Below are 27,982 nucleotides of genomic sequence, written 5' to 3'. Positions count from 1 at the left end.
ACCACCAGGGATGAAAGAACAGGAGTCCATACTCAATTAAGTCCACTCATTAGCATCCTTGGCAAATGGTTTGCTGAGAAACAGGCAATTCCCACACTACTATTTGGGAAAATTCTGGAGATTTACCCTTTCCCCAGTTCCCATTTCAGGGGATAAGTAATCAAAAGCTAGTATTCAACGCCTAGAAAAAGAGAGCTAGATGTGTCTACACAATCAGCTTTTAATCCTCAAACCTCTCTACCAGATTTTAGATTATTCTCTTAGGCTGAACCTGCATAGGGAGCATCAGAATAAAAAAAGGGACTGTCAAAAAGACAGGGGCTCTCCTGCCAAATATAGACTCACACTGCCCTACCTCCTCCAAAATGAAGCACACAGAGAAATTCCAGAAAGCAGATTCCTACTTTTCTCTACCTACCAAACTAACCCCATTTTGCAGTCTCTTAATTTTATTAAAATACACGACCTTCAAATACACCTTAATATTGAAATCTTCTATGCCTGAAGAACCCCTGTGAACATTTCATGAGGTTATAGATTCTCTCCCATTAAAAACTCACATACACACACTCTAGGGGTTTTGTGGATCCCTCTGAACCAGTAAGGTTAAAGACCCTTACTGTGGCCTGAAGAGTCACATGCTTCTCAATAACCCCATCTCCTCCTTCACGAATGCGAGTCACCCTAAATGTCTGAAATGTAAAGATCAACACAATGACGGCTCCAACTGCACCTGTCTCTTTAAACCACCTCTGTCCAATTGTCAGCTCTGCCATCTTTCAATGCAGGTCAAAGGATCTGATTCACTTCCTTGACAATTCAAACTGGGTCTCGTCCAAGGCTCTCCATCTCCTTCCTTTCACCCTTTCTTTTTCACTGAGCCTAGAAGCTAACAGACAAGTCAATTTCTAAGTGAAGGGTGTGTCTGCCTGAGAGCAAAAGCCCCCAGTGAACACTCACCCTCACCACCCCTTTCAGATCCACGGTATCCATGACACTGCCAACTGCTGTGGCCTGAGCTGGATCAGAAAACAAGAATAGATTTAAGGACACTCTCCTTTCAACCTTTTTGTCTGGGACACTTCCTGGGTTTTTCATTGGCATTTAACACCAAAACACAAGGCTCATTTTTCATTAAAGTTGCAAGACTTTCACTTTGCCCAGTTTCAAATGGCGTAATTGATCCGCATTGTCTTCTTAAATAACCCAACTGGTGAAGGACACTGCAGCTTTAAATATTTCAGTGCTAGCTAGCAAATAGACTCCATGGCAATATGGCTCTGAAGGTCGTGTCCTATTGTCTCTTTCCTCTGCTAAAAAACCAAACAACTTCTAAGTCCTTTCTAACACAGACAGGGGTACCTCCCTAGAATTTCCACTCTCGCACCGGGGTTCCTTACAGAGTGCCGGTGTTTACTGGAATCTCACACTCATAATTTTCCCGGCAGGGGCAATATGCTGATTGCTATTAATGATTTCAGCACCTTAGTGAGACATAAACACATGTGTTCACATTAGTTTAATTGAGCATATGCAACTGTCTGAAACAGCACCACTCAAAGGATGTTAACCTCTGTAATAATAAAGCCAGGCTAATTTGGGAGTGGACAGTTTTCAGGCAGCACCCTGAGCCCGGGGATTGCATAACCTGAAATGTGTAGCTACTTAAAAACGATAGGAATCTCAGCCTATTCATCCTGAGACTATGTCGGCACCCTGCCACACACTTGCAGCTTTACTTGTCAAAGAAGGTCAAAATAAGAGGCCCAAGCACGGTGAAGGAGAAATAACCTAAAAGAAAAGGCCCCTTTCTTTCCCACCAGGTAGCACTAACAGGGTTCCTCCAGCAGTCACATTGTTCCCCGCCCCCGGCCCCAGGAGTTCAACAGCCCCAGTGACCGGGAGACTCTGGAACGAGGCGAAGACCGGGACATCGCTACTTTTTTTTTAAAGAACAAAAACCTGCGGAAGATTAAAGGACAGGGAAGAAGGGTCAAATGGAGCTGGGCAGGAGGAAGGCGGGGGTGGGTGCACTCACACATTACCTGAAATGGCAACAGACTGTTCCCATTATCGGTCCGAAAAGCGTTATCCTCCATCCAGGACTTGGAGGTGAGCGGAGCCGCGCGGGGGAACTTGGGCGGCGCGATCACATTGCTGGAGAAGGGCTTTTTGAGCGGTGAGATGGGGTTGAGCGGCGAAGGCACCCCGACGCCCACGCCCACGCCCACGCCGACCGCCCGGCGAGGGTCCCGGCCAGCCTGCAGGCCGCCCCACGGGTTGGACGGCGCGCTCCAGGCCGCGTTCACGCTCTGGTGCGTGCTCCAGCTGGACGACGCGGACGAGGCGGCGGCGGCAGCTGCGGCGGCCGCGGCGGCCGAGGACGAGGACGGCTTGCTGGTCATGATGGGCTGGTGACCATACGCCGCGGCGGCGCTCCTCTGAGCGTAGGGCGCCTGGCTGGGGCTGGCCGGCGACCGACGCTGCTGCGGGGGCTGCGGCTGCGGGGGCTGCGCAGGCTGTGCCGGCTGCGGCGCGGGCGGCGGCGGCGGCTGCTGGTGGTGCTGGGTCTGCGCCAGCCCGATCTGCGGGGAGAAGGTGCCTCCGAAGACTGGGTTGACGTGGTGCGGGAAGTTCTGGAAGAGCATGGTCCCGTTGACTGGGGTGATCCCCTGGAAGAAGCTGTCTTCCACCGCGTTCGTGGTGCCTGTGGACCAGGTGCTGCCGAAGGACGGCGACAGCGACGCGCCCGGAGCCGCGGGCTCCTGAGGCGGCGGCGGCGGCTGCTGAGGGGGCTGGTGGAAACTCAAGCCCGGCAGGAGCGGCGATTCCATCTGCATCTTCTCGGGGCCGTTGGGGGCCGGCGGGGCCGCGGCAGGGCTGAGGGCCGGCACTGCGCTGCTGTCCTCCGGCTTGGGGGTCTCTGAAGAGAGGGGCGTGGATGGGACTTCGGCTGCGCTGGGCTCGGGCTGGGGCTGCTGCTGCTGCCGCTGCTGCTGGGGCTGGGGCTGGGTTTTGCTTTTGTCCATCAGTAAATCATCCTGCATGGTTTGGGCAGCTGAAACGGGAAAAAAGAGACGCGTTATTGTCAATGTGATCATTAACGCCCCTCGCTGAAGCAGGCGGGTGTTTTACTTGCGAAAATCCAGTGCCACCACTACTAGCCAATTGCAAGGCAAATCCATAATCTCCCATTTAGAAGAACAGTTCGGGCTGGGGGAGATGAGGGGATGGGGTTCGCGCTAGATCTCTAAAAATACTCTGATAGCGTCTTCACCCTTTCTGGTGTCTTGGTTCCTTTTCTGTATTAGTGAGAGATGTGCTTATAAGACAGAAAGACGGCAATTTCGCCACGTCTCTTTTCCCTTCACCGGAACTCAGAGTGTTCACCCTGCAATGAGAAACTGATTCTGGTTCCTGTTTTTTCCCAAGCACCACCCTCCCCCAGTTATTTGCATACGTCAATAAATACTGCTGCGTCCTTCATCAAGGTTAAAAAGACACCGCACACACCGACCCTTTCTTCCCCCTTCGGCTCCAGCACTTTAAGGAAACAGCAATGTTATCCCTCTTGATTAGAAGCTGCCTTCTTGCTTTGATAATTGTTTCATTTAGTTGCAGCGAACCACAAGGGGGACAATCCTTGGCATTTGTTAGGAGGACTCAGCTGCACAATCATTCTCTGGTCTCCCTGTAGCTTCAGCTACTCCATTTTGTTAGGGGAAATTAAAAAAAAAAAAAAAAAAGACCGTTTTTAAAGAGGTAAAAACTTCCTGAAACGTTTGGAAGTGCTTGCTTCGTGTTACTCTAAGGTTTATGGTTTTTCTCCTTATTCTCCAATTCTCTCATCTCCAATTCTTCCGCACAAGAGATTTCTTGGCTTCTGGTGCTTCAGGTCTCCACAGGGGCTTGAGAATTACTCCGCAGAGTGGAGAAATGCTCCTCGTTAGGTTTGAGGTCAAAAAAAGAGAGCGCGAGAGACTGTGTGTGTGTGTGTGTGTGTGTGTGTGTGTGTGTGTGTGTGTGTGTGTGTGTGTGTGTGTGTGTGTGTGTGTGTGTGTGTGTGTGTGTGACTGTGACATGGGGTGCTTAAAAAATCCCTCTGAGATTTAAGTAAACAGTCAAGATAATTCTGGGGTTGCCAGATTTTCGTTTTTGAATCCTCCTGCTGCTGCCTTTGTCACAAGACTTTGGCAAATTTAGAATCCATTCTCTTATCACTAGAATTTGCAGTGAAAGATTAGGATTTGAAGACCTTGAATTACCATATGCTAGCAAAAGTGTTAAAAATAGCATAGTACAAAACCCTGAATTCTCATACTTTGTAATTATAGTGCATTGCCAACACTGCTTTATTTAGCCATATAAGGAGTGTATGGTATTTTCCATTTTGCATAGAAAGGCTATATTCACCTCTGCTATACAGCCTGTGTTCTTATTAAAGGATGGAAATAGTAATCAAAACCAGTAGATTTCCATACATGTAGTTATCACTGAGTTAGTATGTCCCTTAGAACATGTTCATTGTTTTAAATATATGATTATAGTGCTAAGACTCTGAAAACAAGTATATTTGAAATGTTAAAGGAGCATATGACTAAATATAATTATTTTTAGACATGATTCAGTATAATTGCAACAAAGCTAATATATTTAATACAGTTGCTTAATTAACTCAGATATTTGGAGAAGGAGCTTTCTCGGGACGTTGTGAAAGGGCATTCAGATACGCAGAAGCTCTGCCTCTGGCCATGCTTATGATAATAACTGTTGTAAAATATATGTATTGAAAGTGGAGATCCTACTGCTTTTATTTGGAAATGATATCAGACCAAGAAACAAAATTAAAAGCAGTTTACTGTTTTATTAAAGACTAGCTTTAAAACGGTTAACTGATCTCTTTCATTTTAAAGTTTCAGCCACAGACAAAACAGTGGGCCACCTTACTCTCCACTCCTCATTCTTCTGCCTTCCCTCCCCCACCACCCCCCCCAAAAAAGTCCATTAGGATATACATCACAAATTGCCAGCTACTACCAAAAAACCTGCTTAGGATGCTTTTATGTTCCTCAGTTCCCTTGGTCTAAAACAATGACTTGGATCAGTACTGTAAAATATGACACAAAGAGGCAAGCAAAGCTTGGATTCACACAGCACAAAGTTCTATTGCTGCCAAAGGTGATGGTCATAAAAAGAGATGTCTTTATACTTGGTTTAAGCAGTACTGCAGTAAACCATTATAATCTGGGATTTGAGTTGCTTCCAGTGGGCCAGAATTGTCTTTTACAATAGCCATATCATCATGGCTGAAATATGCATTTGATTATAATTTTAATATCACCCAGCTTTTCAGATTGCTTGTATCAATGCTTTTTGTTAATGCCTTCAGTTTAAATTACATGGTCTTGGTGAAAAAAATCAATGTAGTATACAAAAAAGCCAAAAAGTAAGCTAGACTCGGAACATTTTATAAGGGCTGTAATTAATATTAATATACTTTTAAATTTAAGAATATTTATCATACCAGGAACACCCATTTATCTTCTCAACACTCCTTAAACATACAAATTTCACTTTCTGAATAAATTCACTGTCAAGGTCAAGACCCACCTATAACAAATAAGGCCCTTTTAAACAAAAGGCAAGCAGTGGATTAAGAGAACATTTACAAAGTAAATATGCAACGTTTCTCAGTTATTGCCTGTATAGCTTTTTTTTTTTTTTTGCTTATTTACAGCAAAGTCCCAGAAATAGATACCTCTTTCCCCTCCCCCATCACACACAATAGATCTTCCTTTACATGCAATAACCTAATTTCGATTAATGCATTCTTAATAGCAGTTACCTTTGAGTGTCCAGTTTTTAAGGATCGATGAAATTAAAAAGTGTACAGTATTTATTTTCTTCTTTCAGGTTGATTATGTGACCGCTCTGGCAAAAGCACTTTGACAACTGTAAGAAGAGAGGGCATGCGCACACAGGGAACTGTGGGGGCTGAAGTCCTTCACAAGGTACTCTGCCTGACTTCAGCACGTTCAGCCAAGAAAGGAGGAAGCCTCGAAAATACAGAGTCCAAGGGGAAGAAGTTGAACCCGGATTACATTATATCCTCCTAACCAGTCTAAATCACGAGTTGTTGAAATGAAAAGGGGAAAAAATAAACTGGTTTGTCAAGTTAATTTAGAAAGCGTGGTTAAAAGAGAAACTGGATTGTAAGACTCAGAATAAAGACATCCAGCAGAGCTACCTTAAATGGTATCAAAATGGTAATGCCTGGGTAGCCAGCAATAGCAGCCCTACTAGAGCTACAGAGATTGGGGTGGGCAGGGCAAAGCAAGGAAGCGAGGACCACTGAGGAAATATAAATACCTAAAATCCAACCATACTTAAAAGAAACATTTTTAATATAGAATGAAAAATGCATTCATATTAAATGTGATATTAATCTTACAGGACAGTTAAAAATAGAACTGTCACAAATTTTTTTTACAACTTATCCACCAAGATTTCTTTGTATTTGAATTTTCAATGGCGACACAAATCATTTAAGATTCTACCTGATAACTGTGAATCAACGCACCTCATACAATGATCAATCAAATACATCTCTTTCTAAAAAACAAATACTATTTAGTGGAATATTAAATAATAATTTGATATGTTTAGTGTTTCACTGCATAGGACAGTGACTTCTTTACTCAAGACAAAAATTAGATAGTTTCCATAAAATATTTTTTTGGTAAGTTTTTCTTATCTTAACCTCATGATTCCAAAGCTGGAACCTCACAACATACTAACATCAACTGTTATTATCTATATATATAAAAAAAAAAAAAAAAAAGTTCAACTCTGGGTTTGCTCAGGCAGGCAGAACATATTTCTTGTGGGATTTGGTTCAATGCCATTCACCCAAAGGGTTCAGAGTAAATATCAGTTGACGACTATGCTGATTGAACTTGGAACTGAAAATCTTAAGCATCATTTAAAACTGTCTTAATTTCCTATTTACCTTCTTCATCAATTTGAACTAAAGTATTTCCAGAGGACACTAATTTGCAACATTTTGGTCATCTTTGTTTCTAGTTATTTCCAAGGAAAAACCTGAAATTGATAGTTCAAAAGGAAAAAAATAAATTGAATGAATCTGCCAAAAGCTCTGTGTAAAAGAACTAATGGTTACTTACTCCTACTGTGACCTTACCCTATATTTCCCATTTTTTCTCTTCCTCTACCTTCCTCAAGAAAGCTTCATTTCTGTTATGCTGCTATACTAACCTTACGCATTCCAAAGGCTGCAAGGATCAACTCAAGGTTAATCTTATCCCTGAAGACTTCTCTGACTTACCAAACTTATACTACATTTTCAAGTACTCCAACTAAGTAGAAAAAGTCCCTTTGTAAAATCCTTACAAAGATTGCTTAAAAAAAAGATTTTTTTAATAATTTGAAATTTATATAAGATTTGTATGTTATGGTTTCACCGAACTGTATACATGAAAAATGTTAAATTAGCAAATGTTGTGTTACCTCTATTTTTATAACAGTAAAAATGGAGGAAAAAATATTAGTATATTAAGATGTATATGTATATCAGTATCTTAAGGGTTCCCTGAGTGGTACAAATGGTTATCAAGCTTGGCTACTAACCAGAATGTTAAAGGTGTGAGTCCACCCAGTCATGCCTGGGATGATGGTGATCTACTTCTGAAAAATCAGCTGTTGAAAGCATTATGAAGCACAGTTCTACTCTGACACACATGGGGAAGCCATGAGTCAAAATCAACTCCATAGCAACTGGTTATGTTAAGATTTTATTGGTAAAATAAAAAATTTTAAGTTACTCAGGTATGCTTGAAAATGGTTCGATTGGGCATTCATTAATTCATCTGGTGCCCAAGTGCAGCTCTACTAATAATCTGCACAATGAAGAAAGAAAAACTTTGGTCCTGATCCTTGATACATGATAACTAATACCGCCTATGTTTAATGGAATTTTATTGTATTTGAAACTGAAGTAATCTCTGCCCTTCCTTTTCTAAAATGAGCACTCAAATCTAAAAACAAAATAACTCAAATATAAATACAAAGTTATAAAGACCAAGCAAACAACAAATTACAGGAGGACCTCCAACAAAACAAAGCCCTTCTCTACTGAAATCTTGTTTTTTTATTTAACCAGAAAAGGTACATTTTCCGAAATTATGTCTTCAGGTCACAGACGGGTAACTATATACCCATTTTGGGTAGTCACTGACGACTGCAAACAAAGTTTGCAGAGTTAACTCTTGGACATACGCATGGGTCAAATAAATCCTTTCTGGGTCTCCTTCCTTTTCTTCCCTACTTACATCTCTAGCATGGTGCCTATAAGAGTCCTGTGTAGTTGGTGGGTGATTCATAAATGCTTGATGAATGAATGGATAAAAATGAATGAATAAAGGAAAGATGGAAGAAGCATAGTTTATTTTCTAAAACAGCCAAGCTTTGAGTAAGTATTATTCTCCATTTGGAAGAGCAATTACTTTTCCATCAGCTGCAAGAATGGATATAAAGGGGAATAGCTTAAAATAGAAAAACATTTTGGCCCTTATGATGCTCAGCAGCATGTAGATCATTTGATTATCATCATGAAATAACATTTATTAAGCACTAATTGACAAGGAACTTTGTTCCCATCTAAGAGTTTACAATCTAATAAAAACATACACCTCACCTCTGCCTAGAAACTGTATCTCCAAGGTCACTAAGAGCCACTCTGAGCTAAGTCCAAAGGAAGCTCTGTCAGTCTTTATCTTGTATGACCTTGCAGTGACATTGACATAACTAACCATAAAAAAAACTGGAAATCCCTTCTTCCCTCAGGTTCCTTCATGCTATCCTTTCCTGGTTTTCTTACATTTGAGGTTGCTCTCTCTGTCATCATTGCTAACTGACTTTAAATATTATTGAGTTCCTCAGAGTTCTATATTAGGCCCTCTTCTCATCTCACTCTAGGTGAGCAAGCTTTTTCTCCCAACTGTAAGCAAAGAACCAGTCTGTCTTACTGACTGCTATATCCCTAGCACCTAACACTGTGCCTGGCACATAATAAGTAGGTATTCAAAAAATATTTAATTAAAATTACATTTATATGTGAAGTGCGAAGAGTAGCAAAGGCAATCTTGAGGGGGTGGGGGGGGAACTAGAGGACTTGCACTAGCAGATATCGAGACCTATCATAAAGCCATAGTAATTAGACTGTGTGTTTACTGGCACAAGGATAAGCAAACAGGCAAACGGAACAGAATAGCAAATCCAGAAACACTGATACATGTATAGTCACATGATTTATATAAAAAAAAAGTAACACTGCAGTGGGTAAAATGATTGTTTTTTTCAACTGAATATCCGTATGGCAAAAAAAGAGGCCTGTATCCTTACTTCATATGCCATATACAAAAATCAATTCCAGACATATTATGGGTCTAAATGCAAAAAGTAAAACAATAAAGTCTAGAAAGAAAACATAGGAGAATATCTTCATGACCTTGAGGTAGGCAAAAATTTTTCAAGCAGGTCACAAAAGCAATAACCATAAAGGAAAAATTTAATAAGCTGAACTAATTAAATTAAGAATATCTGTTTACCAAAAGATAGAATTAAGAGAGTAAAAAGTCATAGATGCGAGAAAATATAGATATAAAATTTTTTTTTAACAAAATACTTGTAACGAGAATATATATAAAGGACTCTTACAGATCAATAAAAAAGCCCTGGTGGTTAATCCAGTCAACTGCTAACTGAAAGGTTGGTGGTTCAAAGCCACCAGCGGTTCCTCAGGAGAAAGATGTGGCGGTCTGTTTCTGCAGAGATTTACAGCCTTGGAAAAGCTATGAGGTCGCTCGGAGTCAGAATCGATTCCGTGGCAGTGCGCTCAGTTTGGTTTTATAGATCAATAAGTAAAAGATAGATATCCCAAAGAAAAATGGGCAAGAGACTTCAGCAAAATATATTCCAATGGCCAAAAAGATTATGATCAAGGAAACACAAAATAAAACCAGAATGGCTAAAATTGAAAAAGTCAGACAATACCAAGCATTACCAAGGACATGGAGACTGGCAGTATAATTTGGCGTAACTATACAACGACCTTTTTTTTTTTTTTTTTTTTTATAACGACCATACTGCAAAACCATTTAGCAGTGTCTATTTTTTTTATTAAAGCAAAACTTTCACATACCTTATGACCCAGCAATTCTGCACCTAGATACACACCCAAGGGAAATGCAAACATATGTTCACCAGGAGACATGTAAAGGATATTCAAGGCAGCACTATTCATAATAGCCAAAATCTAGAAAAAAACCAAATATCTATCTACAGTAGAATGGATAAATAAATTTGAGACTGATTCATGTAATAGAATGTCATCAGGCAAAGCTAACGAATAAACTCCAACTCTATAAAGCATAAGTGAATTGTGTAAATACAACGCAGAGTGAAAGGCGGCTAACGCAAAGTAATATATACTACAGAATTTAACTATAGTTAACTAATTTTAACTATAAAGCTCTAGTTAAACTAACTTACAGTGTTAAAAGTCAGCACGGTGGTTACTTTGTCAGAGAAATAATGATTAGTAGGGGGCATAAAAGTGGGCTTCAGGGATGCTGGTGATACTCTGTTTCTTGAACCGGATAATGTTATATAGGTGTGTTTACTTTGTTGAAAATGCAGGAAACTGAACACTTGTGATTGTGTACTTTTCTGCATGTATGTTATACTCCCATACATTTCACCAAACATATACCTGTATTTGTAAACATTACCGTCTGTAGGGTAAAGAGAAGAAGAAAAAATAGCACAATCTGACTACGGAGCAGAAGCTTTAGTCTGGTTCATCTGGGCTAGAAAAATAAACTGGGGGCTCCCTATGCACCAGGCTTGGGCCACAAGAACTGTAAATACAAAGATGAAAAGAGCCAGTCTCTTGACTCCAAAGAGCTCACACCCTAAAGGGGGGAAAGCCTCGAATAATTTTGGTAAACTAGATATCCCTTAGGTAACACAAAAAGCTTTTAAGATTGTTAAAGTCCAAGGCAATTTACCAGCAGGAAGTCCACATCCTCTGAGAGAAGACCTGTTATGTAATTCTAGAGCAGACTAAGTTTGGTAACAGAGCAAGAGGAAACAGAGCAAAAGGAGAGCCAGGTGAACCAGGTGTAGTTTGGCGGGCAATCTGAAGAACGCACGGGGTTCTTTACGTTTCTCACCTCTCTGCCTAATGTCTTGGGTTCATTCGTTTCACAATTTTATGAAATGCCTCCTAGTCACAATGTAGCAATTCTAAAACTTCACCTCTGTCTTTATTGACCTTGTCTCTAACTTTTAAGAGAAAACAACTATTAGGCAGTAATGTCCTCAATTTCCCAGTTGCCCATCACCAAATATGCCCTCCCCTTACAAACTTATCTGTGCCCTCATCCATACTTCCTTTCCTTCTGTCTTCATGGAAGATGAGTCTCCCTACAAGTCCATAGCCAGTCTCTCCATCTGTGGTTTAGAGCCCATTCCTTCTCAGTTCTTTGAGACCTAGTTCTATTAGTTAATTATTCTCAACTTTCTCCAAAGGGGCCATTTGAAAGAAATCTCTAAATCGTTATCTTCACTTCCCCACTTCCAGTTGATTCCCCATCCTAGAGCAATCTGGTTTCTGCCACTGCCATTCCACTAAAATGGCTCTTAATACTGATCTTACTAGGGCCACCAATGACCGACTGGCACTTTCAAATTCTTATTTTATTTCCCATTCATCCTTGATAAAATGTTTGTGGTAAGCAAAATTCTAAGACAGCCCCTCAAGATTCCTGGCTAGAAGGAAAACAGGTACATCAGCCCTACTACGGCAAGGAACTGAACTGTGACAACAAGAATGAGCTTGGGAGCTAATTTTTCCAAAGAACTTCCAGATGAGACCTCAGTCCACATAGCACCTTGATTTCAGTCTGTGATACCCTAAGCAGAGAACTCAGTCTTGCTATGTAAAACATCTGACCTACAGAACTGTGAGCTAATAAATAAGTGGTGTTTTAAGCCATTAAACTTGTGGTAATTTGTTACACAGCAGTAGAAAACTGATACAATCCTATCCCATTTTCTTTTAAGGCACTACTCTCCTGTTCCTCACTTATCTCTTAATGTTCCTTCTCAGTCTCCTCTTCAGTCAACACCACTTCTCCCAGGTTCTCCTGATTTTACACAGTCTCTCTGGACACTATCTAAAGGGTTTCCAGAGCAGGCCTTTTTTGCCATGCTTCAAACCACTACTTAATTAACAACTTCTCTGAGGATCCCACAAGCACCTCTTTTCCCACGAATGTGCTTGTGCCTTTATTCTTGGATCCTGTTTAATGGCATTACTGTTAATCTAGTCATTCAAGTTAGGTATCTAGGCATGCTTCTGTCCTTTCCCTTCTCTCTCACTGACAGACAAGTTCAATCAGTCACTAAACCCACGGCCACTGAGTCAATTCTGACTCATGGCAACCCCATGTGTTTCAAGGCAAAACTGTACTCCTTATGATTTTCAATAGCTGTATAAAAGCTACAGCTACTAACCAAAAGGTCGGCAGTTCGAATCCATCAGCCGTTCCTTGGAAACCCGATGGCTCAGTTCTACTCTGTTCTATAGGGTCACTATGAGTTGGAATCGACTCGACGGCAATGGGTATGGCTTTTGTTTAATCTTATGCAAGTAGATCTCTGGGGTTTTCTTATGTGGCACTAATGGGTGGATTCAAACCGCCAGCTTTTTAGTTAGTAGTAGAGCACAAACTACTGTTTGTGCCACCGAGAAACACTCAATTGATCAGTTTTTTTGTTAGCTGCTGTTGAGTTGGCCCCCAACTCATGGCAACCCCATGTACAACAGAACAAAATGTTGCACCATCCCCATAATCAGTTGTTGTTGTGGATGAAACGACTGCAATCCAAAGGGTTTTCACTGGCTTTCAGAAGTAGATCACCAGGCCTTTTTTCCTAGTCTATCTTAGCCTGGAAGCTTCACTGAAACTTGTTTACCATCATAGCAACACACAAGCCTCTGATGACAAATGGGTTGAGCTGCACAAGAGGTACACTGACCAGGAATCACACCCAGGTCTCACACGTGGAAGGCAGGAATTCTACCACTGAACCGCCACTTAGATCATCACTAAGATTTGTTAATTCTTCCTCCAAAGTTTCTGCTATACACCCCTTCCTCTTCATTCACAGGCAGTACAATACTGCACTTGAACTATGTCAGTAATCTAAAGCCTCTTATCTAGTACCCTTCCAATGTAGACTCCACAGGAAAGCCTGAATAATCATTCAAAAGCAGTTTTACCATGTTATGACCCTTCCTAAAACTCTTTCTGGGTAGCACAAACAGTTATGCGCTTGACTACTAGCCAAAAGGTTGGTGGCTCAACCTGCCCAGAGGTGCCTCAGAAGACAGGCCTGGTAATCTGTTTCTGAAAGATCACGGCCTCGAAAACTCTATGGAGCAGTTCTACTCTGCACACATGGGGTTGCCACGAGTCAGAATCAACTCAGTGGCAAGTAAAAACAATAAAGGATAAAATGCAAACTTACCTCTTGACCTACTCCTACTCTTCTTCCCAGCCATATCAAACTACTAAAAAGTCCCTGGAAGAACCATGCTATTCTTCCATCATGCCCCTACACACTAGTTCCCTCTGCCTGAAATACCTTTCCACGTCTTGATAACTTACTCTTACTTATCCATTAAAACCCAGTTCAAATGTCACCTCTTTGAAGTCTTCCTTGACCATCTGAGCAGTTATTCATTCCCTCCTTTACTGGAAGTTTGAGTCTACCAAGAAGCACCTCACGAAAAAAGGTCTAACAATCTACTTCCTAAAAATCAGCCATTAAAACCCCTATGGAGCACAGTTCTACTCTGACACACATGGGGTCGCTGTAAGTCGGAACTGACTCAACAGCAACTACTTTAATGCCACACATATCTCTACTACAGTGTTCTTCATACTTTAGTAATTATTTGTTTACACGTTTGTCTCTCCTAGAATAGCTTGAGGGCTGGGACTACGCTTATCTTTGTAAACCAGGCAATGAGCCTGAAACAGAGAGATAAAATAAAAATTTGTTAACCAAATCTAACAAGGTATCTTATCCCAATTTACAGAAGCTGAAAGTATTTCCTTAAGTTAACAGAGGAGAAATTCTCTTGCCATTTAAATGTATTTCAAAAAACGCTATTTTTAATGACACAAGATATTCCATCCTAAAATTAGATATATTTACCCTCTCTCCTGTTGCAACACATTTATTTCCAAGTTTTCACTGTTCATCAAACTGACTGTTTCCTTAATACACATTTCTAAATAAGAAATTCCTTGAGTTAAGGGCATGAACATTAAGGTTGTTGATACATAATAACAAATTGCTTGAGAAAAGTTGCAGCAGTTTATACTTCCTCCAGAAATGTGTTTCTAATATGAAAATAATGTATTAATAGTGTGCAGAACAAAAAATAATACAGTTTCTGTTCTGATGATAACCTAATAAGGTAGAGATATGTCTCTGCTCTTTTGGCATGTCAATAAGATGAAGTTCCTTTCAGTATCCTAATATATTTACCATTTATTACATTCTTTTTCATCATACCTTCATGAGATTATGAAATAGCAAATATGTATACTTACAGCTGGAGTTTTTTAGCTGGTGAGTCCTTTTCAAGCTATAATATATAAGCGTGTATGTGTCCGTATTAGAGAAAAAGGTGAACAGCATTCACGTATGTTCCCTATATTACCAAGCTTCAAATGTAATTAAGTTTATTATGAAACCTAATATTTACATATATGTCATGTATTTGTATTCATGTTGGGTCTAAACATGCTCAGTGGATCATATATTTTTATATAAAAAGTTTTATAAATCAAAAATTTGTGAACTTACACCAGAATCTAAATCTACACTCTTAAAAAAAAGAGCACCCCATACTGTTCTTAAATTTTATCCATTAGCAAGTTGAGTCCCCCTTACCACAGTGTCCTCTCCTTTACGGACCAGTCTTAATACAGTATACCTCCCATTAGTCAATTATTTCATTTTCCTGCTCTCATCACAGTAACTGAGTTACAAGAACCCTCTGGAGACTGCAAAAATTACAGAATGATTTCACAGGATCTAGTTAAGCTTTATATGGGTCATTTCTTCTCCCTCTACAATAACTGTCATTTTATATTTTAAGTTATTATCATTTAGAAAAATTATTCTGAAAGGCCACGTATTCTTTCAGAAGACTGCAGGATCGCAAACCCTACCCTGTGTAATGTTTTAAGTTGTTCTTCAAATTTCCTGACCATTTCACCATCTCACTTTAAATGCTGTAAAAAAGTTGCCCCACTAAATTGGAACCAAGAAGCACCTCTCAAGGAATTGACTTTAGAGGTATTACCAGCTTCCATAGTTTCACTTTCCATCCCCAAAGCTTAGCTGTGGCTTTGAGCATTTTCCCAAGAGCTTGCTCATCTTTCCAACTACCTGTTGACATTTTCATGCACAAGTTTCATCACGTCATTCATTGTTATCTACAGGACAAGATTCAGGGACCATCTGATCTTAACCCCAGATGCCATTATCCTATCTTCTCCACTCCAGGCAAATTGGTCTACTAATGTACCCAAGCCTTGCTGATGTTACTGACCCCGTATGGAATGTCCTTTTTATCTTCTCTGCCTACCCAAATCTCACCTTTCTTCACAGGCAAGCTCAAACCTTTAGCTCTTAACAACAGCATCTATCTGTACTACACATTTATTGTTTTGCATTTCTACTTACCTTTTCTGCTATAATTGTGTTAACTCTCCAATCAGAACTCTAAGGTTCTTGAGGGCAGGCACTGTAACTTATTCTTTTGTTCTTCCTCAGAGTCTGGTATTTTGTACAGCTTTTTTCTTTAGTAATAATAACAACTAACATTTACGGAACAAATGCTGTGTGCTAGGTACAATGATAAGTGCTTTCCACATACTAATCCATTTAATCCATGCAATAAACCTATGAGAAATGTTGTTATTATCCCTCCTAGCAGATGACAAAATGGAAACTTAAAAAGGTGATTTACCTGGCCAAGGTCATAAAGTTAGTAAGTGGCAGAACTGGGACCTAATTTCAGGTCTGTCTGATTCTAAAGCCATCTTTTGGTTAGTGACTGACACAAGCAGGTCTTCTTGTCCTATTTGATTCATACAGCCCAGGAGACAGGTTAGGCTTCAAAGGTATGAAAAGAAGGCAAACTGTGGTTCAGCAACTTTTCTTCAGGCCCTTGATACAAAGCTTCTACATAATGACCTTTGCCTGAAAACCAAGATAAACCCCAACTAAAGGATTCTACATTCAATTTATGGGCAAGACACAGTCCCACTACCCACTGCTGTAGAGTCGATTCTGACTTATAGTGACCCTATAAGGCTATAATCTTTATGGAAGCAGACTGTCACATCTTTCTCCCACAGAATAGCTGGTGGGTTCTAACCACTGACCTTTCAGTTAGCAGCCAAGGGCTTAGGCACTGTGCCATGAGGACTCTTTAGTCCCACTACCAAACTACAGGGTGTCCTAAAAACATCTTGATTGCCTTGAAGAGGATGAATCAGCCCCCAGACACTTTTTTAACTCAGTACTCAAGTCACTCCTGAGGTTCACCCTTCAGCCAAAGATTAGACAGGCCCATAAAACAAGACTAAATGGGCACACCAACTCAGGGGCAAGAACGAGAAGGCAGGAGGGGACAGGAAAGCTGGCAATGATGAACCCAAGGTCAAGAAGGGGAGAGTATTGACATGTCCTGGGGTTGGCAACCAATGTTACAAAACAATATGCATTTTAATCTTTTAATGAGAAACTAATTTGCTTTGAAAACTTCACCTAAAGCACAATTTTTTAAAAAGTTTGATTTTAATCTTTAGGGATCTAGAGAGCAAGGTGGGTCCAGGCCTGGAAGTGGTGGAGAAACGTTTTTGCTACAATCCCTGCTTTAACAGTCAGTAGTTAATAGGTGATGTACAGGCTAATGAGTCACAGGGATCACTGATTATCAGAACAAAGAAAGAACAATGGTCTGTGTTTACCCAGTTAGCCCTTGGATCCCAGTATTTGAAACCAAGTATTTGTTTGTGTAATATCATTGTCTTACATCCATAGAAGGGATTAGACTTTATCAAGCTCCTTCATCTTTATTATCTCACTTGATGTTAATAACAGCCCTGTGCTGGCGATACACAGCACAGTCAAGACCCAGACATACCGTTGTGCACATTGTGCAATGCACAAATAGGTTGGCCAGTGGGGCTAGTGGAGATTGAAATCTAGCCCATGCTCTGCTCACCAAGCTCATGAACATGCATATGGAGTATGGAGTTTCATCTGCCTAGAGGAAGGAGCATCTTTTTCTAATTTCCACCAGGTACTGTATGAACTCATGTGTGATATTAATGATATTGTTTTGTAACTTTTGCATTCTGTTGCATCACCTTTCTTTGGAATGGGCAAAAATATAGATCTCTTCCAGTTGGTTGGCCAGGTTGCTGTCTTCCAAATTTCTTGGCCTAGACGAGTGACCACTTTCAGCATTGCATCCACTTGTTGAAACATCTCAACTGGCATCCTGTTAATTCCTGGAGCCTTGTTTTTTGCCAGTGCCTTCAGTGCAGCTTGGACTTTTTCCTTCAGTACCATCGGCTCTTGATCATATGCTACCTCCTGAAATGTCAGAACGTTGACCAATTCTTTTTGGCACAGTGACTCTATATCCTTCGATCTTCTTTTGATGCTTCCTGCATTGTTCAAATTTTTTACTCATAGAATCCTTCAAAATGGCAAATTGAGGCCTGAATTTTTTCTTCAATTCTTTCAGCTTGAGAAGTGCCTACTCTGTTCTTCCCTTTTGGTTTTCTAACTCAGGTCTTTGCACATTTCATTGTAATACTTAACTCTGTCTTCTCCAGCTGCCCTTTGAAATCTTCTCTTCAGCTCTTTTACTTCATCATTACTTCCATTCGCTTTAGCTATTCTATGTTCAACAGCAAGTTTCAGTCTCTTCTGTCATCCATGTTGGTCTTTTCTTTCTTTCATATCTTTTTAATGACCTTTTGCTCTCTTCATGTACGATATCCTTGATGTCATCCCACAACTTGTCCAGTCTTCAGTCATTAGTGTTCAATTTGTCAAATCTGTTCTTTAGATGATCTCTAAATTCAGGTGAGATATACTCAAGGTTGTACTTTGGGTCTCATGGGTTTGTTTTAATTTTCTTCAGCATCGTCTTGAGCTTGCATTTGAGCAGTTGATGGTCTGTTACACAGCTGGCTCCTTGCCTTGGTCTGACTGATGATACTGAGCTTCTCCATCATCTCCTTCCATAGACAGTAGTTTATCTGATTCCTGCATATTCCATCTGGTGAGGTGCACATGTACAGTCACTGTTTATGTTGTTGAAAAAAGGTATTTCCAATGGCTGGGCCATAGATCTTGCAAAATTCTATCATTCAGTCTCCAGTGTCGATTCTATCACCAAGGTCATATTTTCCAAACACTGATCCTTCTTCTTTGTTTCCAACTTTTGCATTTCAACCACCAGCAATTATCAATGCATATTGACTGCAGTAATTACAATCAGTGCCCATGGAAGCAGCGGTTAAGAAATCAAATGAATGCCAAGAAGTGTGGGAGGGAGTAAGGGAATATACCCACCAGCAGATACAGGTTTGGTGGTGGAAATTTCTAAACACATGACTGTAGATGCTCCTCATATATTAATATAGACAATAGAGCACACAAGTGGCACATGAGGGAAACCTCTTAGACATAACTAAACACCTCACGGGATGACATTCCCAGGCCTAGAAGGCAAAGGAATATAGACGCAGGGAACATCTACATCAATTGGCAAAACATGGTTCTTAAAGACAATGTTCTACGTCCTACTTTGGTGAGTAGCATCTGGGGTCTTAAAAGCTTGCAAGCAGCCATCTAACATACTACTATCAGTGTCTTCTAGTCTGGAGCAAAGGAGAGGGAAAAAAACTAAAGATTCAAGGGGACAATTAGTCCAAAGGGCTAATGGACTACATGAACCACAGCCTATACAACCCCGAGACCAGAACTAGATGGTGCCCAGCTACCACCACCGACTGCTCTGATTGGGGTTACAACAGAGGGTCCCAGACAAAGTGGGAGAAAATGTAGAAAAAAATGATCAAATTCACAAAGAAGACCAGACTTACTGGTCTGACAGAGATTGGAGGAAACCCTGAGACTATGGCCCCGGATACCTTTCTAACTCAGAATTGAAGCCACTCCTGAAGTTCACCTTTCAGCCAAAGATTAGGCAGCCCTGTGAGGAATATGCCTCTTAGATCAATACAAGTATACAAGATCAAATTGGCAACACCTGCCCAAAAACAAAGATGAGAAGGCAGGAAGGGACAGGAAAACTGGACAAACAAAACTGGGGAACCCAGGGTGGAAAGGGAAAGGGGGAGAGTGCTGACACAATGCAGGATTGCAACCAATGGCACAAAACAATTTGTGTATAAATTTTTGAACGAGAAACTAAATTGTTCTGTAAACTTTCACCTAAATCACAATAAAAAGAGAAAAAAAAATCCAGATCCCCCCCTGCAAAAAAAACCTGTTATATGATTCTAGTTATATAAGAGTCTACAAAATTCAAGCTAATTTATAGTGACAGAAAACTGATCACTGGTTGCCTGAGTGAGAGAATGCAGTGGAAGGAGGGATTATAAAGGGACATGAGGAAACATTTGGGGGGAATAGATATGTTTATTGTTTTAATAACGGAGATGATTTCACAGATACATATGTGTCAGAACTTATTAAATTGTATATTTTAGTCACGTGCAACTTATTGTATGTCAATTACATAATAATAAAGTTGTTCAAAAAATTTTTTAATGTAAAACAAATAAAAAATAAATCAAATGTTGTACTGCATTGGGCAAATGTACTGCAAGAGATCTCTTTCAAACTGTTAAAAAGCAAGGATGTCACTTTGAGGACCAAGATATGCCTTACCCAAGCCATGGTATTTTCAATCGCCATATATGCACACAAAAGCTGGACAATGAATAACGCAGATCGAAGAAGAATTGATGCATTTAAATTATGGTATTGGCAAAGAATAATGAATATATCATGGACTACCAGAAGAATGGACAAATCTGTCTTGGAAGAAGTACAGCAAGAATGCTCCTTAGAAGGATGGTGAGACTTCAACTCATATACTTTAGACATGTTATCAGGAGGAAGCAGTCCCTGGAGAAGGACCTCATGCTTGGTAGAGGATGGACTGACACAGTGGCTGTAACAACAGGCTCAAACATACCAACAACTGTGAGGATGGTGCAGGACCAGGCAGTGTTCCATTCTGTTGTACACAGGGTCACTATAAGTTGGAACCGACTCAACGGCACCTAACAACAACAATAACTGTATAGACAAGTGACAGCATCAAGGATGACCGTTGAGATCCCCACTTTAAAAATGCAGAAACCTAGGTTCAGAGATATTATAATCCATAGCGAATTAGCGATGGATTCAAGATTAGAATTCAAGTCTTCTAACTCATTAGTCAGCAAGCTTTTTCAAGTTCCCTAAAGTCTCCCACTGGTTCAATTAAATGTAGACTATCTGTGACTTCTCATGTGGTAGTCTGGCATCCTCAGCACCCTGTTCCAACCAGCTAAACCAAAGTCCAGACCTATTTGGCCCAGCACTGATCTGAAGCCATAGTTGTTTTCTTCTTGAGGAAGCTGAGAAACAGGTACGTGTGCCAACTGTCCCGAGAAGGATACTTTAGATGGGCCTCCTAACACTTTTGTAAAAACTTGTTAGACCACCTACCCTAATGCTAATGAATCGTGATGACATCACAGTAGCAAGGAGTCAACATTACTAATACTATACATAAGAATACTGTTACATTATTAGGTGCCATCGAGTTGGTTCCGACTCATAGTGACCCTATAGTGACCCTACGTAGAATAGAACAAAATACTGCCCAGTCCCATGCCATCCTCACAATCCTTGCTATGCGTGAGCCTATCATTGCAGCCAATGTGTCAATTCATCTCGTTGAGGGTATTCCTCTCTTTTGTTGACCCTGTACTTTATTAAGCATGATGTCTTTCTCCAGGGACTGGTCCCTCCTGATAACATGTCTAAAGTACGTGAGGCAAAATCTTGCCCTCCTTGCTTCTAAGGAACATTCTGGCTGTACTTCTTCCAAGACAGATTGGTTCATCCTTCTGGCAGTCCATGATATATTCAATATTCTTCACCAGCACCATAATTCAACAGCATCAATTCTTCTTCAGTCTTCCTTATTCATTGTCTGGCTTTTGCATACATATGAGGCAACTGAAAGTACCATGGCTTGGGTCAGGCGTACTTTAGTCCTTACGGTGACAGCTTTGCTTTTTAACACTTTAAAGAGGTCTTTTGCAGCAGATTTGCCCAATGCAATATGTCATTTGATTTCTTGACTGCCACTTCCATGGGCGTTTATTATGGATGCAAGTAGGAAAGGATAAAAAAAAAAAATTTATACGGGATGTGAAATCCAAGGATCTAAATTTGTATACTGACACCATCACTTCTTAGCTGCCTAGTCCTGGGAGACAACAACAACAACAAATAGTTATTGAGCACACATTATTTGCCATGCCCTGTACTTTATTTACATGTTGAATAATCTCATACAACTCTAACAGACATGTATCTTCATTATCCCTATTTTTCAGTTGAAAAAACTGAGGGTCTGGGAAGCAAAAGTAACTTGCCCTAGGTTATACTGCTGGGAAGTGCAGAAGCCAGGATTCAAACCCAAGCAATCTGGCTCCATTATCCACATTCTCAATTTCCCAGAGTCTTTGTTTCCACTGGAATAAAATTGAGATAATATAACAACAGCCCCACATAAATAACCAGAATTACACTTTTTTTTAATATAAAAGCATTTAATAAACTAGACATCAGCAAAGGTTAATATATGAAATCCGAAGCTAACAGTGACATGCACGTGGGCTTGTGTGGAAGGTCAACACTGAAGTGTAGATTTCCTTGTTCCCTTTCCACTTAGTGCCAGTTGTCAAACGAGTTGTGTTAATCCCATGCCTTTTCTAGGAACAAGAGTCGTGCTAACTAGACATTCCTTATCCCATCTTGGCCTATATCCTGTGCTGCTTATTTAGGGGAGCAGAATATACAGTGGAATACATCCTTAAACTGCCACAAGATACAGATTTTTGTTTGTTTTAACAATTTGTTTATTGAATTTCTTCATCATGTACTGATGGCTATTATAATGCTGTTTATAAAACCCATTGCCGTTGAGTCAGTCTCATAGCGACCCTATAGGACAGAGAAGAACTGCCCCACAGGGTTCCCAAGGAGCAGCTGGTGGATTTGAACTACTGACCTTTCGGTTAGCAGCTGAACTCCTAACCACTGTGCCACCAGGGCTCTGATGATGTTTATACTAACTAGCATTTTCTGAGTCTACATGCCTAATCAGTTAATCTGCGTAATAACCCTAAAAGATAGAAGCTATCATTCTTCTCATTTTTCAGATATGGCTTATAAATGCTAAATAATTTGCCCAAGGTGACACAGCTAGTAGGGGGCTAGATCCAGGTCTATTTTGACTCCAAAGCTCAAGCTCCAAAGCCTAACTTTCATCCCTCACCCATTGCCACACCCAGGTACAACCCAGAGGACTAATACCAGTGCCTACATTTTCTTTACCATCAGGCTTGTAAAGAAAATGCTACAGCTGCTTCTTCCTTTAGTGACCATATTTTTCTAAGCCAAAAGTCAGAACATGTGATCTGACAATCTGAAATCATTAAACTCCAGAAAAATCTAGGACCTGTAGTTGTCAGGCCTTTCTTTACCTTTCTCCCCCAGATCTCATCACCTAGTACCAGCCCTTTTCAGATCATTCAAGGCTTCTCTTTTGAGCACAGGCTTGGTTCCTTTTAGTGTTTCAAATTTAGTTCTATCTCCTGGGTTCCCAAACTGAGGCCTCCACCGAAAAGCCTCAGAGCCTCATGGAGACTGAGACCTCAACTAGTCTTATCATTCTGAAAAATCCCTCTGAAAAGAAAATGATAAAAGGAAAAAGAAGTTTTATTTTCTTCCTTTTAAAATAAGAAGCCCTCAGGCATCCCTTTGAACAATACTACTCTATTCAGCAATGCTTTCTCCCAGGGAGAGAGGAGGAAGAGGAAGAAGTTAATCTGTCTTCTCAAAGGAGGAGCACTGTTTTTTGCCTCTCCTTTCTACAATGGCTCTTCATTGCAGTTTGTACAGTAGGTCCTCTCAGAGGGGACAAGGAAGAAATCATAAGCCATAAACTTGATATGGAAACCGTGGTGGTGTAGTGGGTAAGTGCTATGGCTGTTAACCAAAAGGTCAGCAGTTCAAATCCGCCAGGCCCTCCTTGGAAACTCTATGGGGCAGTCCTACTCTGTCTTACAGGGTCACTATGAGTCGGAATCAGCTCAATAGCAGTGGGTTTGGGTTTTTATCGGTTTAAACTTCATACCAAAAAAAAAAAACAAACCCGCTGCCATCCAGTTGATTCCAACTCATAGCAGCCCTGCAGCAAAACCAAAAACCAAACCCAGTGCCATCGAGTCGATTCCGACTCATAGCGACCCTATAGGGCAGAGTAAAACAGCCCCATAGAGTTTCCAAGGAGCGCCTGGCGGATTCAAACTGCCGACCTTTTGGTTAGTGGCTGTAGCACTTAACCACTATACCACCAGGGTTTCCTTAAACTTCAAATGCAGAAATAATCTGCAAATTTATTCGTTCAACAAATATTTATTAAGCACCTACTCACTATTCCTCCTTTCTACCTAAACGCATGATCAAGAATACTCAAAAGTAGTAAACAAGGAAATATCCAAAACCAGTTGCCACACGTTAACTCATGATGACGCTATGCATCTCAGAGTAGAGCTATGCTCCAAAGGTTTTCAGTGGCTAATTCTTCAGAAGTAGATCCCCAGGGCTTTCTTCCAAGGCGCCTCTGGGTAGACTTGAACCTCTAACCTTAGCAGCTGAGTGCGTTAACCATTTGCATTACCCAGGGACTCCAAGAAAATATCAGGTAGGTATTTTCTATAAATGCTATGAAGAACAAAATGGCAATGTGATTGAGAAAAATCTGATAAAAAACCAAACCTACTGCCATCGAGTCTACTCTGACTCATAAGGACCCTATAGGACAGAGTAGACCTGTCCCATAGGGTTTCTAAGACTATAAATCTTAATGGAAGCAGATGACCATATGGTTCTACAGAGTGGGTTTGAACCACCAACCTTTTTGGTCAGCAGTCAAGTGCTTTAACCACTGGGCCACCAGGGCTCCCTGAGAATCTGATAGGGTATTTATATTAGATGGCCATTAGAGGCCTCCTTAGGGTCTCTGGGTAGCACAAACAGTTTGCACTGGAGTACTGACCTAAAAAAACCCATTAATCGGAGTACTGACCTAGAAGTGGGCAATTCGAACCTACCTAGCAGCACCACAGAAGAAAGGCCTGGCAATCTACTTCTACAAAGATTACAGCTAAAAAAAAAAACCCCTATGGGGCTATTCCACTCTAACATATGGATTGCCATGAGTCAGAATTGATTCGACAGCAAAAGGTTTTTTTCTTTTTTAAAGGCCTCCTTGGGAGGTGATATTTAAACTGGCACCTGAATTAAAAGAAAGAATCTTCCATGAGAAGACCGGTGGTAGAGGATGCAGGGAGAACGGCTAATGCAAAGGTCTTTATGCAGTAATAAGCCTTTAAAGCAGAGATTGGCAAACTATTCTGGAAGAAGCCACATAGTAAATATTTTAGGCTTTGTGAGTCACATAAGGTCTCTTGTGCATAGTCTTTTTGTTCTTGCTGCTGAGGTTGGTTCTCAGCCCTTTAAAAATGTAAAAACCATTCTTAGCTCCTTGGCAGGACAAAAACAGGCCCCCAGGCCTACACCTGCTTTAGAGGAAAATCTAATCAGCTGCAGCTACAGAGCAAGTGAACACGGGAAAAAGCAGTAGATGAGGTCTGAAAGGTAGACAGAAGCTGGATTATGGGGGGCTTTTTAGGCTAAATTAAGAATTTGGATTTTTTTTTCTAAGTGTGATCGGAATCCCCTGGGGGGTTTTAAACATGGTAGTGACATGATCTGATTTATGCTTTAAAGATCACCATGGCTGAGTAGCTTCTGGGGTCTTACAACCTTACAAGTGGCTGAGACAGAGCCCCCATGGTGCTGTATTCTTTACCTGGGTTCCCCTCTATCATGTATTGAATTGTGTTCCCCCAAAATATCTGTCAACTTGTCTAGGTCATGATCCCCTTGTATGATTGTCTACCATTCTATCTTCTGATGTGATTTCCCTATGGGTTATAAATCCTCTCACTATGATGTAATAAGATGGATTAGTGGCAGTTATACTGATGAGGTCTACGAGGTTAGCGTCTTAAACCAATCTCTCCTGAGATATAAAAGAGAGAGGTGAGCAGAAAGACATGGGGACCTCATACCACCAAGAAAGCAGTGCTGGGAGCAGTGCATCCTTTGGACCTGGGCTTCCTGTGCAGAGAAGCTCCTAGTCCAGGGTAAAATGGGAAAGGACCTTCCTCCAGAGCTGACAGAGAGAGAAACCCCTCCTCTGGAGCTGACGCCCTGAATTTGAACTTCTAGCCTACTAGACTGTGAGAAAATAAATTTCTCTCTCTTAAAGCCATCTACTTGTGGTATTTCTGTTATAGCAGCATTAGATGACCAAGACACTCCCCCTACAGTGTTGTAGTGAAAAACTGTTTCCTTTGCTGGGCTCCCCTCCCCACCTCCCAGCCTTTGTATTTGAATCCTGCTTTTCCTTTTTTTTTGCTTGGAAGTTATATGTAAACCCCACTGCACCTGCGTAATATGATTAAGAATGTTGCTGACGTAATGAACTCCCTACTTGTAAACCCCTTTACAAGTAACTTGCATGAACTCCCTACTTGTAAACCCCTTTACAAGTAACTTGCCTGCCCATCCTTCTTGAGCAGTCTTGGCAGCAGCAGCTCTGACTGACTCCTTTTGTTGCACAATGAAATAAAGGTGACTTTCCTGTTCTCCCAGAAACCCTCCCTGGTGGAGTAGTGGTTAAAAAAGGTCAGCAGTTCGAATCTACAAGGTACTCCTTGGGCAGTTCTACTCTGTCCTATACGGTCACTATGAGTCAGAATCAGCTTAACAGCAATGGGTTTTGTTTTGTTTTTTGGGTTCCTGTTTATTGGCCAATAAGAGTCATGCTAAGCACAAACCTGGGGATTCCACCCAGTATCATGGCCATCTAAAATAATCCACTGGTCTCATCCTGTCTGGAGCAAGAGATAATGAAGAAAACCAAAGAGACAAGAGAAAGATTAGTCCAAAGGACTAATGGACCGCAAGTACCACAGCCTCCACCAGAATGAGTTCAACACAACTAGATGGTACCCAGCTACTACCGACTGCTCTGACAGGGATCATAATAGAGGATCCCAGACAAAACTGGAGAAAAACGTAGAACAAAATTCTAACTTACCAAAAAAAAAAAAAAAAAAAAAGACCAGACTTACTCGTCTGACAGAGACTGCAGAAACTCTGAGAGTATGGCCCCTAGGCTCCCTTTTAACTCAGTACTGAAGTCACTCCTGGGGTTCATCCTTCAGTCAAAGATTAGACAGGCCCATAAAACAAAATGAGACTAAACAGGCATACCAGCCCAAGGGCAAGGACGAGAAGGCAGGACAGGACAGGAAAGCTGGTAAGGGGAAACCGAAGGTCAAGAAGGAGAGAGTGTTGACACATCATGGGGGTGCAACCAATGTCACAAAACAGTGTTTGTTTAATGAGAAACTAATTTGCTCTGTAAACCCTCAACTAAAACTAAAAAAAAAAAAAAAGGATCACCATGGCTCTGTGTGAAGAACAGACTGGGTGGGGGGAGGGAGGCTGTAGAAACTGAGATAGTTGGTTAAGAGGCCAGCTATTATATTATCTAGGCAAGAGAGGACAAGGATGGTGGTGGTAGAGAAGGAAAGAATTGAACAGAAGTGAACCGAGCACAGTGAAAGCTATGTTGTGATGATTAAGGTTATGTGTCAACCTGGCTAGGCCATGATTCTCAGTGGTTCAGCAGATATGATGTAATCACTGTCTATAATGTGATCTGTCATCAACAGCCAGTCAGTTGAAAGGGGAGTTTCCCTGGGGATATGGCCTGCATCCAATATATATGGATATTCTGGTAAAGCTTACCCTCTCTCAATCCTGCATCCACTCGTCATACTCTGACCTCCGGTTCTTAGGATGTGAGCCAGTAGACTGCCCTCTGACCCGCAGATTTTGGGATTCACCAGCTCTGGCAGCCCCCTGAGCCAGCAGCTTGCTGTCTGACCTGCTGATTTCTAGGTCATTAGCCCCTGCAACCTCAGGAGTCAAGAGAAGCCTGCAGCCTGACACCTGGCCCATGGATTTGGCTGCGTGAGCTGCTTCCTTGAAATAAATCTCTGTATATATATATATATATAAAAAATTTTTACATATATATACACTTGACTGGTTTTGCTCCTCTATAGAACCGAGTCTAAGACATACATTTATGGTGAACAAAATCATGGCAAGATTCTTGAAATTTACTTTAAAATGAAAAGAGTGGTATAAAGAGCTTCAGTTGCGCTATAAATGGTATTACATTTATTTGATTCATAAGAAAATCTTAGTTGAATTTTTAGCAATATTTTGACGTTTGATTTATATATATTTGACTTTCAAGAAGATCATCTTTTCCTGTCTCTCCTAGTGAAATGACTCACATTTTTTCATCTGGTTCCCAACATTCATTATTTTC

The 27,982-nt window shown here is 40.9% G+C and overlaps 1 protein-coding gene across 6 annotated transcripts in view; it reads right to left on the bottom strand.

The window, feature by feature from the left end:
• The window catches only part of CPEB3 (cytoplasmic polyadenylation element binding protein 3), a 218,800-nt gene that overhangs the window by 161,412 nt on the left and 29,406 nt on the right, over positions 1–27,982 (bottom strand). For 2 of the 6 annotated variants that reach the window (XM_064269571.1, XM_064269572.1), the window contains exon 1: positions 2,046–3,699. In XM_064269571.1, coding sequence (XP_064125641.1) covers positions 2,046–3,101 — 1,056 coding nt within the window. In that variant the 5' untranslated portion in view covers positions 3,102–3,699. Of the gene's footprint in view, positions 1–2,045; positions 3,700–27,982 lie in introns of those variants that run through there. The other 4 variants (XM_023546923.2, XM_023546926.2, XM_023546924.2 and 1 more) reach the window with 3 other exon arrangements.

This window comes from Loxodonta africana, chromosome 16 (genome assembly GCF_030014295.1).
Source record: "Loxodonta africana isolate mLoxAfr1 chromosome 16, mLoxAfr1.hap2, whole genome shotgun sequence".
Lineage (NCBI taxonomy): Eukaryota > Metazoa > Chordata > Mammalia > Proboscidea > Elephantidae > Loxodonta > Loxodonta africana.
Note: the sequence above shows the minus strand (reverse complement) of the source record. Positions and strands in the feature narration are given on the sequence as shown.